Source organism: Papaver somniferum, chromosome 6 (genome assembly GCF_003573695.1).
Source record: "Papaver somniferum cultivar HN1 chromosome 6, ASM357369v1, whole genome shotgun sequence".
NCBI lineage: Eukaryota > Viridiplantae > Streptophyta > Magnoliopsida > Ranunculales > Papaveraceae > Papaver > Papaver somniferum.
In genome coordinates, this window is record NC_039363.1 from 2420384 (window position 1) to 2440459 (window position 20076).

Here is a 20076-nt window from a genome sequence, read left to right on the forward strand (position 1 = left end):
CTTAATTTTTTTAACAAATTGTAATTCAAGTTTTCCGTTTTTTTTTTTTGTTTATCATGAAAATTTAAACTTTTTATTCTTTTGGTACAACCTAGCAATTCTGCATCTTTATTTTGCTCGTAGTATCCCTCCTCTAATCACCTATTCTGTCCTTTGAAACGAAGGTATTAGTCTCTGAATGAGACTCCCCGTTCCTTACGCTTTAGGGAGTTGGTTCACTCCTATGAGCAATTCTCATGGATTCAACAAAAGAAAAAAATAGCTGGCTAAATGGGCAAAATTCAATGATTTGTCCAATGTGGTCTATATAGAGCTGTGCATCTCTTCGTGCATCAGGTGGGCCTTCTCCAGCAGCCCCCAGGTCTTCCAAAACCGCCCAGTACGTTTGAGTTTCTCGATTATATTTTTACTTTTCTTTATTTATTTTTATCTCTTTATCCTATTATATCTCACCCAATATAATATTTTATATTTTACTTTTTTTCACGAAAAATTTCATATTAAAAAAAAATAATAATGGACCCTTTATTTGTTTTGCTCCAATTATTTTTAGTGTAAAAATCATGTTTATCCATCCACGTAGTAGAGCAAAATTTTCAATAAACTAATTATCATATGAATTACCTTAACACTACATTTTCCTCGGTTTAATAAAAATCTTTGCCGATGTCATTATAGTACAATAATAAAGTAATTGGATGATAATACCAGTGACCTGTATCGAAAATCGCTAGTACCAAATTCTCAGTCGATCAATAAAAATAAAATATCAAATAATTTGATATACTCGAGTTTATCGCCGTAATTTTCAACTCAACTTTATATCCAATTAAAATTCAACAAACTTGACCAGAGAAAAATCTACGTGGTTTAGAAATTTACCAAAATAATTGTCTCGAACACACAGCAGGTGTATCAAAAGTGTGTCTGCTATTAGTAATAGTGGCCGTGTGATGCACAAATAATACACTGGAAAAGCACAATTTGCTTAACACCACTTGCTAATATGTATAGTGTACCACCCCCTAATAATGATGATAACTGACCACTCGAAGACTGCTGACTAGTCAAGTCAACACTAAAATAAGAAGTCTTTTGTCTGTGAAAACGATACCTTGATTCTAGAAGTACAAGATGTGTATAGGGTACTACCATGTGTCACCCCTGACAATGAGTCTGTAGCGTGGGGTCTTAGTGTCTCAAAAGTGCGTATGATGACCGTTTCATCAAGCCATCGACCACTTTTGCATTATATGACAGAATGGGAAACAGTTTAGTTGTTATAGACTAATTAATAGCTTGCTACGAGAAAGAAAAGAGATGCAAATAAACTTCTAAGATTACTAGTAATTTTCTTATTCTTTTATTTTTTGATTGGTAAAAGTGATTATGAAGCATGTCATCTTTTGATGAGACGGTAAAATTTGGCTCTCTATATGACGGAGCAGGGAAGTATGATTAAAAATAACAACAAAACCAAGAAATGAGTGTTATGGAAAGAAATGGAGGGAAGAGAGCCTCAAAGGCGGCTTTCTTATTTACTACTAGTGATACTAGTCTCCTTGAGTTTTCCGGTTCCAGCTGATGCAGGGAGGAGACCCCCTATTTTAAGACTAAACCTCTGTCTCCGCCACCAAAAAGCCAACTTATATTCAACCAACACCACCTAACAAATCTCCACCACCGGTACCAAAGAAGTCACCTAGTTATGTGCCTTCCTCACCACCAAAGAAGCCAGCAACTCCTATGAAGCCCAAATCTTCTCCACCACCTTATACGCCAGACCTTACCGCTGCTGCCAAATTCCCAACTATTATCCCAAAATAATTGGCTTCCAAAACCAAAACCAAAACTACCACCGATAGGATTCCCAAGTCATGGATTTAACAATCCATTGTTACGGATTCCTCCGCCACCTGATCAAAGTCCGTACAGATTAAGGAATCCACCACCACCACGATATCCGTACAGATATGGTCGGTTTCCACGATATCCACCACCACGTAACTAAGAAACGTCTGGGCTATATGACTATTAGTTTGATGCGATAATTGGAGAGAGACTTGACGTCTATTTGGTGGAGTTCGTTGATGATCTCTATTCATAATGAGAATTGAACTCAGTATACACGAACGAAACCGAAGTTATTAGATGTTATCAAGCTCCATCTCTTTATCTTCATATGTAACATAATAATATGAATGTTTCATTTTCGTCTTCATCTAGACCAAACCTTGTCCGGATTGGAATATATATATATATATATATTTGAATAATGAAAATTTTATGAAAAAAAGATTATGCCAAAACATGTGGAACCAAATAAGACTATATGACCGCTGCCATGCTGATAAGGCGGAAAAACGAAACAGCTCCGCATAACGCGTATATATTCTTTTTCTGATGGAATGTTTTTTTTTGAAACATATACATCGTTTTAGTGGTTGTATAACCAAATTATTGGATGCATAAACCAAAATACAACAATATAGCTGTTATACATCTTTTATGCTGGTTTCCTAAGTCATTGTTTTTTATTTTTTTTTGTTGGAATGATATTTTTAAGCATAATTTCTTCCGTTACAGAAAAAAGATACTTTCACGATTTTAAAAAGGGACGAGAGTATCACTCTGAAACAAAGCGAAAATTTTGAACGGGACGAGAGTATCACTTTTCTGAAACGAGTCGAAAGTATAACTTTTTCTGAAACAGGGCGAAAATATCACTTTTTCTGTAACGGGTGAAAGTATCAGTTTTTCTAAAACGGGAGGGTGTATCACTTTTTCTGAAACGGAGCGAAAGTATCACTTTTCCTGAAACTGGACGAAAATATCAATTTTCCTGAAACAGAGTGAAAGTATCACTTTGCATGAATACGAGTGAAAAGGTATAAAGGTGAGGAGAGAGGAGTATAAAGAAAATGGTTTTTAAGTACAAGGACATAATGATGGACAGTCACGTCATTTCCAAAAGAAACACCAAGTTTTGGTTACCAACATCAAACAAATTCAATCTTTTTGTGTCAAATTAGAAAAAAATCATGCTTCACAATGACACAAAGTCACCATATATAAAGTCCTCCCTCCATCGTTCGGCCGACCTAATTAATTGAACGAGATCTTTAATTAGTATACATTTTAGTTTTATGGTATCATCACCAAACCTGACTTCAAATAGGAAGTCAGCGAATCGAGTCGTTGATCAAAAGTTTGGAGATTTCATGTAAATATTATATGAGTAATGGTTTGTTAGATATGGTAATGGGGTTAGTCTGACTGGATGGGTTTGGATAGATGCCTAAACGTGGCTTTCGCGTACGATTAAATAAAAAAAAAACACCTTCAAAATAATATTTTCTTGATAAATTTCGGTCAACATTGTTTCAATAGTAAATCCTTCTCAAGGAACACGATGGTTTATACATAGGAGTCACATTATGATGCAGGGCATACTACAATTCCAGAAAATTCCACTTAGAGGTTTGGGTTCCATGGTTTCCTAGTTTTAGTCTTTCTTATTTTTAGGATTCTTTTAGATTTCCTTTTAGTTTTCTGTTTCCTAGTTTAGTTATTCTTCAAGCCTATATAAAGGCTAGATTAAGTCTTGTAAGAGCTATCTATTACTCAATCAAATTATTAAACACAAAACTTATCTTTCTCTTCTTGCTAGAATTCTCTTCTCTTCTTGCTTATAGCAATCTAGTATTGCTTTCTTTTACCTTGTTCCACATTAGTTGGTATCACCCGCTTAGTTTTAGGTTTTTCATCCTATCACTTGATCCTTTACTTCGTTTCCACAACACCTTTCATTCCTTTTAAGTACAAAAAAAAAAAAAATGACTGCTCAACCAGTTACTCTAGCAGCAATCGAAGCTCTCATCAAATCTCATACCGAGATTTTGGCAAAAAACATTACTGAAACTCTTGAGAAGTCCATGGAGGAAAAATTAGGGTTAAGAGATAACAAACTTGAAGCAATGCAGAATCAGCTTTTCAAAGTTGAAAAACACATAAATATAGATTTGGATATGCCTGAGCTTGTAGACTTATAAGAAAAAACTAAAAACGACACACTTCAATTTTTACAGAATGATGAAGTACCTAAAGATGTATTGCGTACTTTAAACATTAAGAAACCGTATGAAGGGTTCATAGGTCATTCAAAGAAGAAGCTAGTTTCTCCTACACTCGACAATGATGATGAAGATGAACGTGAGAACGATCTAGAGAAGAATTGGATTGAAGAACGACGTTTAAAAACTGGTCACAACCCATACAGTTCTTTACCCGAAAATAAGCTAAAAGATGATATTCCCAACTTCTCTGGAAATTTTCGTATTGAAGAACTAACTGATTGGTTCTTTGAGGTAGAAGCTTTTTTCGAATTTATGGAAGTCCCTGAAGATTCTAAGGTCAAACTTGTGACTTACAAGCTCAAAGGAGGAGTTGCAGCCTGGTGGGATAAGATCTGTGATGATCGTAGAAAAGCTAACAAACCGAAAATACGTACTTGGACACGTATGAAAACTTTGATCAGGGATAAGTTCTTACCTAGAGACTTTATGCAGCAACTTTTCATCAAATTGCAGAACATTCAGCAGGGGGCACGCACTGTTGAAGAATATGTGTCAGATTTTTATAATTTGGTGGCACGAAATCAACTCAAAGAATCTGAAGAACAGTTAGTTGCAATATTCATTGAGGGGATGAATAGATTAATACAAAATGGTATGACTCATTCAGTTTTTACTATGGTCGAAGCTGTGCAGCAAGCTATTAAGATAGAAAATCGCCTTCTTCGTTCTTCTAGGACTTATCCATCCAGACTAGGGCGTTATCAAAATAATTCCAGGGTACCAATTCATCTCAAAACTTTTCTCCGGATACTGTTTTGACTATTCCCAGGCCTCCTTATGATGATGTTAGCCATTCACATCGACAACCTAGGCATATTGTGCCTTATACTCCACCTCTGGCTACACCTATCTTAGCCAATCCAGTTGATCTTCAGCCGGGTCAGCAGTCTCAATATCTGCAACCAACTCCTCCTACTACAGGGAATCGGTTTCATAACAGGCAACAACAATTTCCACCGCAACAGAGAACTACTAATACTTATGCAAAATTTCATGGAGATAAGTGCAATAAATGCCAGCAATCGGGGCACACGTCTAGTGATTGTCGGAAATTCAATTCTTTGATTGGTGAACCTCAGTTCATTAATGAAGTCACTGGTGTGCTTAATGAGTTCGAAGATGAAGACTCACCTGGTGATGACGATGAGTTTGTTGGGATGATTCGTCCATTATTTCTTACTCAACAATGCAAGTCTTAGAGACACAGTATCTTTAAATCCAGATGTTATATTGGGGGTAAAATCTGCAAGATGATAATTGATAGTGGCAGTGTGGATAATTATATTGCTGATCACGTAGTTAAGAAGCTTGAACTACCAGTAACTTCTCATCCATAACCTTACACTGTAGGATGGGTTAATGCCTCTAGCACACAGAAGATTACTCTTCAGTGTTATGTGTCATTCTCTTTTGAGGGTTATGAAGACACATTTCTATGTGATGTCATTAATATGACGGCAACCCATCTTCTTCTTGGCAGACCTTGGAAATACGATCTTCACGCGGTTCACAATGGTTTCGCGAATACTTACACTTTTGTTCATAATGGGAAAACCAAGGTTATTAGTCCATCCAATTCCACTTCAAACTCTTGTGCGCAGACTGATGCTGTCGTAGCCACTGTTATTCGTTCTTTGCACCCACAACATTCTTTACATTCCCGTGAAGATTCTAAGCCTATGATTGAGTTTCCTGCAAAGGTGAAGCCCTTATTATTTCAATATAATGTTTTATTTCCAGATGAACAACAACCTGCATTACCTCCTTTACGGAATATTCAACACTGCATCGATTTTATTCCTGGAGCCTCTTTACCAAACCAAGCACACTATCGCCTGAGTCCTGCTGAGCATGAGATATTACAGGGACAGGTAAATGATTTGCATACAAAGGGTTTGATACGACCTAGAAACAATCCTTGTGCCAGTCCTGCCTTCTTGGTTAGTAAAAAAGACAATGGATGGAGGATGTGTATCGATTGCAGAGCATTAAATCGCATCACCATTCCTTATAGATTTACGATCCCGCGTATTTATGATATGATTGATTTACTATCGGGCTCTATTATTTTTACTAAGTTGGATTTACGCAGCGGTTACCACCAAATACGCATTCGAGGTGGAGATGAGTGGAAAACAGCATTCAAGACAGGTGAAGGTTTATATGAATGGCTGGTCATGCCATTTGGGTTATCTAATGCACCTAGTAATTTTATGCGACTTATGAATCAGGTTCTCCAACCCTTTCTCAGTAAATTTGTTATTGTCTATTTTGATGACATACTAATTTTTAGTCGCAGTGAGCCAGAACACCTCCAACATCTTTCACAAGTGTTTCAAGTTCTTGCTGACAACTCTTTATATGTTAATTTGAAGAAGTGTACCTTCATGGCTTCTTCAGTAACATTTTTGGGATATGTGATTTCTACTGATGGTATTCATGTCGATCCTTCTAAAGTTCAAGCAATTGAAGATTGGCCAGTTCCTACTTCTATTCGTGATGTTCATAGTTTTCATGGTTTGGCTTCTTTCTATCGAAGATTTGTGAAGAACTTTAGCTCTATTTCTGCACCTTTGACTGACTGTCTCAAGAAGGATAAGTTTGAGTGGACAGAAGAAATGGATAAAAGTTTATTCTTCTTAAAAAGAAAAGCCTTGTACGGCACCAATTCTTGCACTTCCGAATTTCAACAAGCCTTTTGAAATAGATTGTGATGCATCTGTTGTTGGTATTGGTGCAGTATTATCACAGGAGGGTCATCCAATTGCATATTACAGTGAGAAGAATTCAGATGCACAAAAGAAATGGTCTACATATGAATTAGAGTTATTAGCTCTTGTTCAATCTCTTAAGTAGTGGCATACTTATCTTATACATAGGGAATTTGTTGTCAACACTGACAACCATGCTTTGAAGTTTTTGAATACTTCTGCTAAAGTTAACATAATGCATGATCGATGGCTTTCCACACTCAACAAATACACTTTCTCCGTGAGACATAAAAGTGGCAAATTGAATCAAGTTGCTGATGCCTTAAGTAGAAGAAGTCATCTATTAACAACAATTCGTAATGAGAGTTATGCATTTGACTATATCAAAGACATTTATCCAGAAGATGAAGATTTTGGCAAACTATGGGATCAATGCAGTTCTCAAACTCATGGGGTTGATGATTTTCTTATACAAGAAGGTTTTCTTTTTAAAGGGAATCGATTACGTATTCCTCAAGGGTCTTTACGTTTACATCTTATGCGAGAATTACATGGCAGTGGTCTTGGTGGTCATTTTGGGAGAGATAAAACCATTGCCCTGATTGAAGAAAGATATTTCTTGCCATCTTTGAAACGTGATGTACAAAAGTTCGTACAAAAATGCATGGTCTGTCAGAGAGCAAAGGGTACAATTCAAAATACCGGGTTGTATACTCCTTTACCAGTTCCTGATGCACCTTGGGTTGATATAAGTATGGATTTTATATTTGGTTTACCTCGTACTGCTAGAGGTAATGATTCTGTTATGGTCGTAGTTGATCGTTACTCTAAAATGGCTCACTTCGTAGCTTGTAAGAAATCAACTGACGCTTCTAATGTTGCTTCTTTGTTCTTTAAAGAAGTAGTAAGATTATATGGGGTTCCAAAGTCTATCACTTCTGACAGAGATACAAAATTTTTGAGTTATTTCTGGAAAAGTTTATGGATGCGCTTAGGCACAGTTTTACAATTCAGCACAACTTCACATCCGCAAACTGATGGACAGACTGAGGTTGTTAATAGATCACTTGGGAATTTGATTAGAGATAAGTGCCTGGATAATAGTAAGCAGTGGGATGTGTTATTGCCACATATGGAATTCTCTTTCAACACTTCTGTGAATCGTTCTACTGGGAAAACTTCATTTGAGATTGTGTACTCTAAAGTACCTAATCATACTCTTGATTTGGTAGCCTTACCCACCACACAGAGTACAAACACTGCAGCTGACTCTTTTGTAGACAAAGCAACTGAATTACATAATGAAGTAAAATCTAAACTGGAGAAGTCCAATTCTAAATATAAAGAGGATGCTGATAAACACAAGAGGTTTAAAACCTTCAAGGAAGGGGAGCTCGTGATGATACATCTAAGAAAAGAGAGATTTCCAGTGGGTACTTATAACAAAACCAAGATGAAGAAATATGGTCCTTTTAAGGTTTTAAAGAAGATCAATGATAATGCTTATGTTATTGATCTACCAAATGATTGGAATATCTCCAACACATTTAATGTTCAAGAGATTTTTACGTTTCATGGTGACAATGAACTTCTGGTTTGTTTGGACAACTCGAAGACGAGCTTTACTCTAGAAGTGGGGACTGATGCAGGGCATACTACAATTCCAGAAGATTCCACTTAGAGGTTTGGCTTCCATGGTTTCCTAGTTTCAGTCTTTCTTATTTTTAGGATTCTTTTAGATTTCCTTTTAGTTTTCTGTTTCCTAGTTTAGTTATTCTTCAAGCCTATATAAAGTCTAGATTAAGTCTTGTAAGAGCTATCTATTGCTCAATCAAATTATTAAACACAAGACTTATCTTTCTCTTCTTGTTAGAATTCTCTTCTCTTCTTGCTTATAGCAATCTAGTATTGCTTTCTTTTACCTTGTTCCACATTACATTAAGCATGATGGTGCCAACACGGGCCCTTTCATTTCATTATGAATTCTCTCATTTAGAGTGGATAAAATCTTCGAATAGGGTTCGAATCTAGGACCAATTAGTTAACATCCGACCACTCCACCATTAAGCTACAGACGAATAATAAGAAATTCGAGCTCATAGAGTTCAATTCCCATTCTCAACCCATGACTTATATGAGCCAAAGCTCCCTTCTAACTCCCGAAACTTCTTCGTACTGGCTCCATTGCATTCCTAATTTCATAAGGAACCTCGTAGTGTCTCGTCGTGGGACTTGGTATATGAAAATATCCTTCTATATGGCGTGTAGTCCGTGTTTCTTTTCCATGATTTATAACAAAATAAAATAAACACTTAGCATTGATGGTCGTGCCGTCGTGCTTCAATAAAAAAAAAGGTATTGATGGTCGTCAGTAGTTTGGTCCCCCTGAGAGGTCAGGAAGCCATGAGAATGAGATTCTGGTGATTCGTTTATAGATAAGAGTATTACTAATTATTACAAGTCTTCTCCTAACTTATAGCATCCACATGGCCCTTTACTCCACATTACCCCTCAAAGTACTATAACAGAGAGTAGTGAGAAGAGAAGAAGAAGAAAAATGTCAAAACTACCGGAGGAAGAATTCCCACAGAAGGCATTTGGATTGGCAGCTAAAGATAGTTCTGGTCTACTCACACCTTTCAAATTCTCAAGAAGGTATGTAAAGTACAGTTTTAAGTCATTTGGATTGGCAGTTTTAAGGTATATTTTTTTTACACGATCTGCGCGGGATTCAGCCTCCTAACCTATAACTTGGCAGCTCGATCCCTGGCCAACTGGACTATTCCCGGTTATTCTTATTTTTCTTTTTCTTTAATAGTTCTAACTGTAAGTATATATATTCATCGACCAGATGAATGCAAATGTATATGTGCTTGAAACTCTTGAAACATTTGGTATGAGACACGAAATGGTATAATAAAAAGTAGGTTAGTGTTTGGGTTGTTAATTTTGATATGAGTTAGTGTTTGAGTCTTAAATATTCAGTTACTTTGGGTCGGTAACCTATAACTTGATCGACTAGATATTTTGGGTCGGTAACTGTTAATTACTCATATTCAGTTACTTAAATATTTACGAACTTTTCCACTCAAGTGTTGCACATCGACAGATTCACCACCACCTTCCTATCGATTAAGCTGCTTCTTCTTCTTGATTTTTGATCTTGATTCTCCTCTTTCTGAATATTTATATAGAATTTCCCATACGACAATGGTATTAAATCCCCTATATTTTCTAAACTCTCAAATCCTTTTCATGTATAGCTTTACTCTTTTTGTTTTTGGCAGTGACTAAATACATTTCACATAAAAGTTAATACAATCGTTTAATAATTTGTAAACTTTGTTAATTCGGTGGAAATACTATGCTTTTCGCTTTTTCCTAAATATTCATCTGGTAATTAAAAGCGTTTACTGACTAAAAGAGTGAGGGAAGATGAAGAGAGAGAGAGTTTTATTACCCACGTCAGTAGGGTGTCCAATGTTTTAAAAGAGTTGTATTTAATTCTTATGTGGGTTATATTTAGTCAATTTTTTTTCTTTCTTTGTTGTTGTTTTAATTAGTGTGTTTTGAACTTCTACATATTTAATTTGGATTACTGCCCCTGCTATCAAGCATCTTGTAACTTGAAGAAACTCATGAGTCAGATCTTTAATCCGAGCCCGCCCGTTGTGGATGCGGGGTTGGTTATGAAAATAAAATCCCGCTGTCTATGGGTGCGACGTTGGTTTTAGCTAATATCCGTTCAAACCCGCCCGAAAAACCCGCTAAATATACACCATTGATAAAACTAATCATACCCGTCCGTTATCAAAACCCTAGTGGTACTAGTAGATTATAGATAAGATAGATAATCCTCTTTCCCTAGTGGTACTAGTCTCTTGAAGATGATAAAAGAGGCAGGAGTCACTTACTGTTGGTCTGGAAACTTTTATTGTTTAAGTTTTAATCTGAACTTTAAAGTAGTCGTACTGTTTAAACTTGTTTTTATTAGAAGTACTAGTGTAATATGTACACTAGTACTTGTTTAAGCTTAACAATGAAGACTTATGTGGTTATGTTTATGGTTTGTTTTTTTAAATTATCAAGAACTTAAGTAAGTAGTCTATGTAAACTTTAAAACATGTGTGTGATGATTATTGAATATAAAGCGAATTTAAACCCAAACCCGTCCAACCCGTAGCGGACGGGTAACAATACCCACCCGTTATTTGTGGGTGTAAGGTTGGTTATGAAAATAAAACCCCGTAGTTTGTGGGTGCGAAGTTGATTTTAGCTAATACCCGTCCAAATCCTCCCATGTGCAGCCCTACTTTTAACCTAAGGTACTCAGTAAAAAAGAAAAACTATTGAGGATTTTTACCAACCAATTGGCATGCCGTATTTGTTGTGTAGAAAGGTGTTTGTTACGGATGCTTTGCTCTTTAATAGCCATGCTTTTCCGTGCAAATTCAAATTGGAGTAACACCCATGCTCTCTTGAGAGTAGTTGTATTTTTACGTGATCCCATCTCCCACCGTACGTGTGTCTTATATCAGCAGTTTGAATAACTGACATAACGGATGTGATGGATGTCTAACGGACGTTTATTACGTTAATAGTTTTAACAGATGACTTAATTTATTGGGCTAAGTCCTATGAGCTAGATCGAACTGCTAGATTAGCAGTTAAGTATTGTAATTCAAAAATAAAAGTTGTCTATTTGTTAACACTAGTTCTCTCTCCTAACATTTGCTCGCAGTTGAACTAGCAGCGAGATAGTAGCGCTGAATGGTTCAGCGCTATAAAAATCACCTTTTCACAGAATGGTTCAACGTTAATTGATTTATTTTTTGATCTGACGGGTGAGATTGGTTGCGCTGAACCAAACAGCGCTGTGCTGATGTGGACTACTAATCTAGCTGCTAGATTAACACTTCCATAGGACTTATGAGGTAGTCCTATCTGATGTGGACTGCTAATCTAGATACTAGATTAGCACATCATAGGACTTAGCCTTAATATATCAACAATCCAAACGCTAAATTTGGACAAGCTTACTACCCAAATACTAACGCATACCAAAATTATCGACCCAAACACTAATTTTCTATACTATATATATATTTACATGGGATCAGATATGGTTACATGCAGAGAGTCCAAATGAAAAACATGAGTATATTTTGTCGATGTTGTAATCTTTTGTTTAACAGGAATTCAGTTACTTCCGCACATTCCATTTGTATATTCAAATGTATTTTTAAAAATTAGTTAAGGTAATGAAGAACAATGTTATTGGATACAGGGAAACCGGAGATGTAGACGTCACCCTTAAGGTGATGTTTTGTGGAATTTGTCATTCTGATCTTTCGAACATTAAGAACTATTGGGGAGTTGCTAATTACCCAATGGTTCCTGGGTAATAAACTTTTCCTACTTCAATATTTATTCCAAATTTTATCATTTTTATTATAGATTGTTAAATAATACAACCTATCAAGTACCAGTGCTTAAATTTTGTGATTTGAATGTCGGTGGTGTACTTGTGTAATGATGCAGTCACGAGTTTGTTGGCATTGTGACTGAGGTTGGAAATAAGGTATCAAAATTCAAAGTTGGGGACAGAGTCGGTGTTGGGTGTTTAGTCGGGGCTTGTCATTCCTGTGATAATTGTTCAAGAGACCTTGAGAACTATTGCTCTAAAGCAATATTCACCTACAATAGTTCTTATTATGATGGGTCAACAACATATGGAGGTTATTCTGATATCATGGTTGCTAATGAGCGTTATGTGGTAAGAATCCCAGACAACATGCCACTTGATGCATGTAAATCGGCTGACGCGGAGTAAAGGCGCGGTCAAATGACTTGTTCCGAGCTATTTTCAGGAGGTTGTTCGGCTTACTATTAAACTTTTATATAAGTCGAACTAGTGTCTAGCAAAAGGGTTGGAGTTGAAATTTAATAGGTTCGGCGCATGCTGTAAACAGATTCAGTGAGCCGAACCGTTCATCAATCGGTAGTTCGGCTCATAGATGTGAGCCGAACATCAACCTGGTTCGCAGAACCATGAAGTAAAAATCCAAACTTTTGATATTTTCTAGATATAGAAGTGAGATTGAGCATAAGATAGAAGTGTACCTGTGTATCAGAACCATTGGGTTCCTCATCAATGTCTTCATCATCAGGATTTTGCTCATAAAAATCATCATCTTGAGTTTGAGCTTGAGTTTGAGTTTGAGTTATGGTAAAATCATTCTCATAATCTAAGAAATCAGCCATTTGGGAATCATTTGTGTAGTTGATGTGTATTTTCCTAGGTTTTTTAGATGAATTATGACCCTCCTCATCCTCCATTGAATCAAGAATTTTCCCACTTTCTCCTTCTCTTTCTCTCCTTCTCAAAAAACTTTGATTTTTCCCCCAAAATTTTTCATCTAAACAACCTTTATAATTCTGAAAATTATCTTAATCACTAAATAAAATATTTAATCACTAATCAAAATTACTAACACTAATACGTAAAGGGCAGATTTTCCATTTTAAAAAATTTGGGTTAAGGGGTTATCTGATTTTGCTATTTGATAACCCTTTTTGTCTGTATTCAGTATGCCTTGAAAGATTTTGGTATGCCCAAAATCATAATTCCAATCCAATTTACACAACTAGTTCGAGCACACAGAGTTCAATTCCCATTCTCGACCCATAATCAATATTAGCCCAACTCTTCCTTCGTAACTCCCGCCGGAACTTCTTCATAGTAGCTCCGTTGCATACCTCATTTCATAGGAAATCTCAAAGAGCCCCATGACATATGAAATTATCCTTCTATATGGCGTGTAGCTATGTTGTAAAAGGCGTCTAGCGCCTAGCCAAAAAAGGCGGCAAGGCGCCAAAGTAATACCTTCACCTGTTATTTTCTAAATCTTGCCTTGCCTAGCGCCAAACGCTGGGCTTGGTGCCTCGCCTTGCCTAGCGCCTTTTACAACATAGGCGTGTAATCCGTGTTTCTTTTTCATGATTTATTGCAAAATAAAATAAACACTTAGCAATGATGGTCGTGCCTTCGTGGTTTAGAAAAAAAAACATTGATGGTCGTCAGTTGTTTGGTCCCCTCTGAGAGGTCAGGACTCAGAAAGTAATGAGAATGAGATTCCGGTGATTCGTTTATAGAGTGTTTCTAAATTACTAAACTACTCTTCTCCTAACTTATAGCATCCACATGGCCATTTCTTCCCCACTACCCCTCACGGTACTAAAAGTAGAGAACAGTGAGAAGAGAGAAAGAACCAGAAGAAAAATGTCTAAGCTACCAGAGGAAGAATTCCCACAAAAGGCATTTGGATTGGAAGCTAAAGATAGTTCTGGTCATCTCACACCTTTCAAGTTCTCAAGAAGGTGTGTATAGTTTTCGCTCATTCCTTTGTGCACTCAAATGTATTTTGAAAAATTAGTTAAGAATGGTACTGGTATTGGATACAGGGCAACCGGAGATGAAGACGTCACACTTAAGGTGATGTTTTGTGGAATTTGTCATTCCGATCTTTCCAATATTAAGAACGAATGGGGATTTTCTAGTTACCCAATGGTTCCCGGGTAATAAACTTTTCCTACTTGCAAATTCATTTTATTTTTCTTACAGATTGTTAAATAATACGTAGTATCAAACTTGACAGTCACGAGTTCGTTGGCATTGTGACTGAGGTTGGGAAGAAGGTATCGAAATTCAAAGTTGGGGACAGAGTCGGCGTTGGGTGTTTAGTCGGGGCTTGTCATTCCTGTGGTAACTGTTCAAGAGACCTTGAAAACTATTGCCCTAAACCTATATTACCTACAATAGTCCTTATTATGATGGGTCTACAACGTACGGAGGTTATTCTGACATCATGGTTGCTAATGAGCGGTACGTGGTAAGAATCCCAGACAGCATGCCATTTGATGCATGTGCACCACTATTATATGCCGGTATTACAGTGTACATCCCAATGAAATACTTTGGACTTTGTGAGCCTGGTACTTGCTTGGGTGTGGTTGGACTTGGTGGTGTTGGCCATGTTTCTGTGAAGTTTGCAAAGGCTTTCGGAATGAAGGTTACTGTGATCAGCACCTCGCCAGATAAGGAGAAGGAAGCAATTGAACATCTTGGAGCAGATTCATTTGTTGTTAGCCGTAACCAAGAACAGTTGCTGGTAAGTGAAGTTTCCTTTCGGAACTAATCAAATTTTACAACTAATTACATATCCACCGAGTTTGATGTTATCTTGCTATCACTCTAAATTTTTTTAGGCTGCGATGGCTACATTGGATGGTATCTTGGACACAGTTTCTGGGCCTCATTCTCTACTGCCGTTGCTTGGCTTGCTAAAATCCGATGGAAAGCTTATTATGCTGGGATTACCAGATAAGCCATTCGAAGTGCCTTGTTTCCCTCTGGTTTTTGGTATGTTATGCAGCTTCAGAAAATCTATATGCAAGTAGAAAGCTGCAATATTCTACACTTCAAATATGTTTACAGTTTCGCTGAGAAAGTAATATGGTTTTTGCACCACAGGTAGGAAGACTGTTGCAGGGAGTACTATAGGAGGAATGAAAGAAACACAAGAGATGATTGACTTTGCAGCAAAACATAACATTACAGCAGATATTGAGGTTGTTCCAATGGATTATGTCAACACCGCAATGGAACGTCTTGCTAAGGGTGATGTTAGATACAGATTCGTCATCGACATTGCCAACACAGTATCAAAAATTGCTTAGCCAACTTGCAGCGTTTCATCATGATTCGACGAACTTCTAGCTATATTTTTCATTGTGAGATTATATCTAGTTTTCAGTACCAAGCGAAGTACTATTTGATAAGAGTTGTAAATCTTCCTTGAGCCAAGATTTCTATGATAACGGCGATTAAATAAAGGACTTAAAATTTTCTATCTTTTAGGAAAGTGAGAAGAAACAAATATCTGCCTGCCTCACCAGAGGATGTATTCCCACATAACACTTGTAGCTTTTGTTCTTCTATGAAGCATACACTTGTAGCTAATGCATATGCATGCATTCCCTACGTGGTCGACCAACTCTAATTTGGTTTAGAGTTTGGACCATATAAACCGGACATCAAATGGTTTTCTTCCTCGTGCGAAGTACTCAAGCATTTCCTCCTCCTTCCGTTAAAACTGAGAGGCAAACTCTATCCACAAACTTTAAGAAGAAGAAGAAGATATTCATCAAGTTTGTTCAAGGTATTTTTATTTTTATTTTTCCTGCCATTTTTATCAAGTTCTGTTAGTAAATTTGAAATCTTTACCGTTAAATAAAAATGGGTTTTCTCCAGATGGACATTGAGGCTGCCAAGTCGGATCTGAAACGGGCTAAGCTGATGTTGGAAATTAGTAAGTCTCAAAGTGAAAATGCTGGGCCGCAAAAGGAAAAGGCCGAGTCGAAATTTTCTGAGGGTGTCCTCATGCTTGAAAAGGCCATCTCCCAAGATTCAATGTCAGCTTGCTGAATTAAGGAGAAAAAATCAAGTGTATGAAGCTGAAATTACCAGAATAAACTCTGAACGTGAAACTCTAGAATCTCAGCTTCAATGTCAGCTTTCTGAATATTTAGGGAGAAAAAATGAAGTGTATGAAGCTGAAATTGCCGGAATAAACTCTGAACGTGAAACTGTAGAATCTCAGCTTCAATGTCAGCTTAAATCTCTGTTTTTGTATTATTTAAGAAAGATAATAGATGAGCTTCATTCAGAGAAAAGTCTATAGTTGGACTATCAAGAGTAGCGGCTGTTTACAAAGAAAACGCTGCTGCTGCCAGTGAAGGCATGGTTGGATATAAAATGTCTGTTGGTATATGCTGCTCATAGTAGACTCTTTTTTTGTTTTAGTTAGTCACTTGTATTTTTTTCTTGGTCATGCAGGATATCAGTGTTGCTGCTTTGAGTGGCAATATTCGATGTATTGTGTGTTCCAATGTCAATGCAATATGATTTCTTTTTTGGTGAAATCTGATGTTTTTGTTATGACCTGATAATAATCTGTCAACCAACTTTCCTTATTTAGCATATAAACCGAATAATCTCAACCTGTATGTAACAACATTAATTTAGCAGCCACATTACAGTTGAGGCATAAGCTGATTAGCGAGTTAAGAGCTTTAGAACCTGTGAAAATGGCTCTTGCAATGTGCAAATGTGCACTGTGGAAATGGCTCTCTTTTTCAAACTCGGGTGAGTCGATGCCATAAGTGTATCTCTCACCAACCAACCAGGTTTACTTCTTTCGGAAAAATCATTTAAATATGTGCAACATTTCCAGCGGAACATAAAAAACAAAGAAAAACACGGATTTCAAATTTGTGACACCAATTTTGTGTGGGCTCCACTCGCCACCATATCACGGTTAAGGGGTAACACACGCCCATGTTTTTCTAATGGCCATGGGGGCAATTGCCCTAATGACTATGTTAGCTCCGACTCACAACATAAGTTTTACACTCTATAACTTGTTATTTTGGGGGTTTATTTTCGGGTGTAAAAAAGTAACAGTAATAACAGATTGGGACATTGAAAGGTGTGATGCCCATACTTTTATTAGCTCACCGACTGTCATTTATTTTCTACAACTCTCCAACCATACACATTTACACCTTCTCTAATTAAAACCCACTCTCTTTATTAACTTGCAGCTTCTTCCACTTATCCAACTACACCGGTACTAGTCGGAGAAGATCAGTCACTAGAGTGAAGAGAGAAACAAGAAAAAAAATGTCTAAATTACCAGAAGAAGTTTTCCCACAGAAGGCATTAGGATTAGCAGCTAAGGATAATTCTGGTGTTCTCACACCCTTCAAATTCTCAAGAAGGTATGCACAGTACATTTCTCATTCACTTGGATTAATTGCTAACTGATAGATCTATACGCCCATTAGACTAGATGAAAATGTCAGGTACGTGCTCTTGCAAAAATTTTGGCATATTGGACACTAATTAAATTGTACTAGTATTCTGTAACAAAATGTTAGTACAAAAGTTTGAGCATTCATAATCTATGTTTAGTTAGATCTGTACAAGAAATCTACGTTTTCTTGAATATAATCAGTGAATCTAGAAGAAAAACTTGAGTAAATTTATCTTTTGTTTGATTGGAATTCAGTTAATTCAACACATTTCCTTTGTGTGCCTCATCAAATGTATTTAGAAAATTTAAGCTAATGAAGAATGGTGTTATTTGATACTTGTTAGGGAAACCGGAGATGAAGACGTCACATTTAAGGTGATGTATTGTGGGATTTGTCACTCTGATCTCCATAGCATTAAGAATGAATGGGGATATTCGTTCTTTCCTTTGGTTCCCGGGTAATAAACTCTTCTGATTTCTGTATCTTAATTGCAAATTAGTAGTAATTAATATCGTTATTTGCAATTTGTGATCTGAATGTTGATGGTGTGTGTGTACTGCAGACACGAGATCGTTGGGATAGTGAGTGAGGTTGGGCACAAGGTATCGAAATTCAAGGTTGGAGACAGAGTGGGTGTTGGTTGTTTGGTCGGGTCCTGTCAAACCTGTGATAGCTGCTCAAAAGACGTTGAGAATTACTGCAACAAACGGATATTGACCTATAATAGCGTTTATCACAATGGGTCGGTAAATTACGGAGGTTATTCTGATATCATGGTTGCTAATGAGCGCTACGTGGTGAAAATCCCAGACAGCATGCCACTAGATGCAAGTGCACCACTATTGTGTGTTGGTATTACAGTGTATAGCCCAATGAAATACTTCGGACTTTGTGAGCCTGGTACTCACTTGGGTGTGGTTGGACTTGGTGGCCTTGGTCATGTTGCTGTGAAATTTGCTAAGGCTTTCGGAATGAAGGTAACTGTGATTAGCACATCACCGGATAAGGAGAAGGAAGCAATTGAACATCTTGGAGCTGACTCATTTGTGAATAGTCGTAACCAAGAACAATTGATGGCAAGTGGATTAACTTTTATGCTTTGATGTTATTTTCCGACAAATTACGCGTACATTGTTTTCATGATTTACATTTGCGTATGATTTGTGTAGGCTGTGATGGGTACATTGGATGGTATCCTCGACACAGTCTCTGTGCCTCATTCTCTATTACCGATGCTTGGTTTGCTGAAAGCTGATGGAAAACTTATTATGCTGGGTTTACCTGACAAGCCACTTGAAGTGCCTGTTTTCCCGCTGCTTTTCGGTACGTTATGCATCATACTGCAATATTCTGATTTCGGCTGTTTCACTTTTATGCAACATACTGTAATATTCTTCTCACCAAGTAATATGGTTTTTGCAATGGCAGGTAGGAAGACTGTTGCAGGGAGCATCATGGGAGGAATGAAAGAAACACAAGAGATGCTTGATTTTGCTGCAAAACACAACATTACAGCGGACATTGAGGTTGTTGCAATGGACTATGTCAACACTGCAATGGAACGTCTTGCTAAGGGTGATGTTAGGTACAGATTTGTCATCGACATTGCCAACACCATATCAAAAATTGCATAGCCAAATTGCAGCGTCTCATCTTGAACCCGGACCTTCTAGCTATGTTTTGCTTTATGAGATTTTATCTTATTAGTTTTAAGTACCAAACTAAGTACTAGTATTATTTATCGAGTATATAAAAGATCCTTGTTGCTTTAAGTTTCACAGAGGTCTAATTTGCTAGTAAATAATGGCATTTTTCGCCTAAGAATTATCTTACTCAATTTTCGCTCTATATGTTACCCTATCGTTGGTTCATTTTCCTGGTTCCAAGATTGGCAATGATCATCTTGAACTCTTGAACGTAGTTTGAATGGTAACAACGGAAAAAAATGTTACCGGACATGCCACTTAGGAATTAGCAAACGGGACGTGGGAAAGGCGATTTCATTCTAACAACTTTTTTGATTTTGACTCAAAAATAACTAGAAGCGTGTACCCCCAATACTTTTATCATGGCCATGTGTGGTTAGTTGCCCTTAATAGTTTTGCCATCTCCGATATAGGGTTTTTCCGAATTTTTCTTGTGATGTTGTGACACGTGTCAATTTTTTTCAATTAAAATCAAATCGTTCAAATTGGAACCAAATTGTTTTTTTTTTTTTCAAAACTGATTTCGAAATAAAAGATTCGGCAGTCCCCAATAATAATAATAATTATTATTTATTTATTTTTGAACAGCTCACCTGGTTAATGATGCCCAAACTAACAAGAAAGAAAAAGGAAAAATAAAACTAC

General features: G+C 36.9%; 2 protein-coding genes across 3 annotated transcripts; both read left to right on the plus strand.

The window, feature by feature from the left end:
* The first annotated feature begins 2945 nt into the window (after positions 1 to 2945).
* Positions 2946 to 15586, plus strand: LOC113286665 (probable mannitol dehydrogenase). 2 transcript variants are annotated; one of them, XM_026535238.1, is made up of 7 exons: positions 2946 to 2960; positions 9438 to 9502; positions 12135 to 12248; positions 12389 to 12585; positions 14702 to 15018; positions 15116 to 15269; positions 15381 to 15586. In XM_026535238.1, the coding sequence occupies exons 1-7, from the start codon at positions 2946 to 2948 to the stop codon at positions 15584 to 15586; spliced, it is 1068 nt and encodes a 355-aa protein (XP_026391023.1). The 2 variants fall into 2 exon arrangements, with proteins under 2 accessions (XP_026391023.1, XP_026391022.1); XM_026535237.1 differs by lacking the exon at positions 2946 to 2960 and having other exon boundaries at positions 9405 to 9502.
* A 1935-nt stretch (positions 15587 to 17521) lies between these two features.
* On the plus strand, positions 17522 to 19573 carry LOC113286666 (probable mannitol dehydrogenase). Its single transcript, XM_026535239.1, has 5 exons — positions 17522 to 17689; positions 18069 to 18182; positions 18288 to 18801; positions 18895 to 19048; positions 19154 to 19573. Exons 1-5 carry the CDS (start codon positions 17592 to 17594, stop codon positions 19357 to 19359), a joined length of 1086 nt encoding a protein of 361 aa, XP_026391024.1. The 5' UTR covers positions 17522 to 17591; the 3' UTR covers positions 19360 to 19573.
* Positions 19574 to 20076: the final 503 nt, after the last annotated feature.

Coding starts and splice junctions, on each gene's coding strand:
- LOC113286665 (XM_026535237.1), top strand. CDS start 9,405: ATGTCAAAACTACCGGAGGAAGAATTCCCACAGAAGGCATTTGGATTG. Junction 15,019..15,115: donor GTAACCAAGAACAGTTGCTG/GTAAGTGAAGTT, acceptor AAATTTTTTTAG/GCTGCGATGGCTACATTGGA. Junction 15,270..15,380: donor TTGTTTCCCTCTGGTTTTTG/GTATGTTATGCA, acceptor TTTGCACCACAG/GTAGGAAGACTGTTGCAGGG.
- LOC113286666 (XM_026535239.1), top strand. CDS start 17,592: ATGTCTAAATTACCAGAAGAAGTTTTCCCACAGAAGGCATTAGGATTA. Junction 18,802..18,894: donor GTAACCAAGAACAATTGATG/GCAAGTGGATTA, acceptor TGATTTGTGTAG/GCTGTGATGGGTACATTGGA. Junction 19,049..19,153: donor TGTTTTCCCGCTGCTTTTCG/GTACGTTATGCA, acceptor TTGCAATGGCAG/GTAGGAAGACTGTTGCAGGG.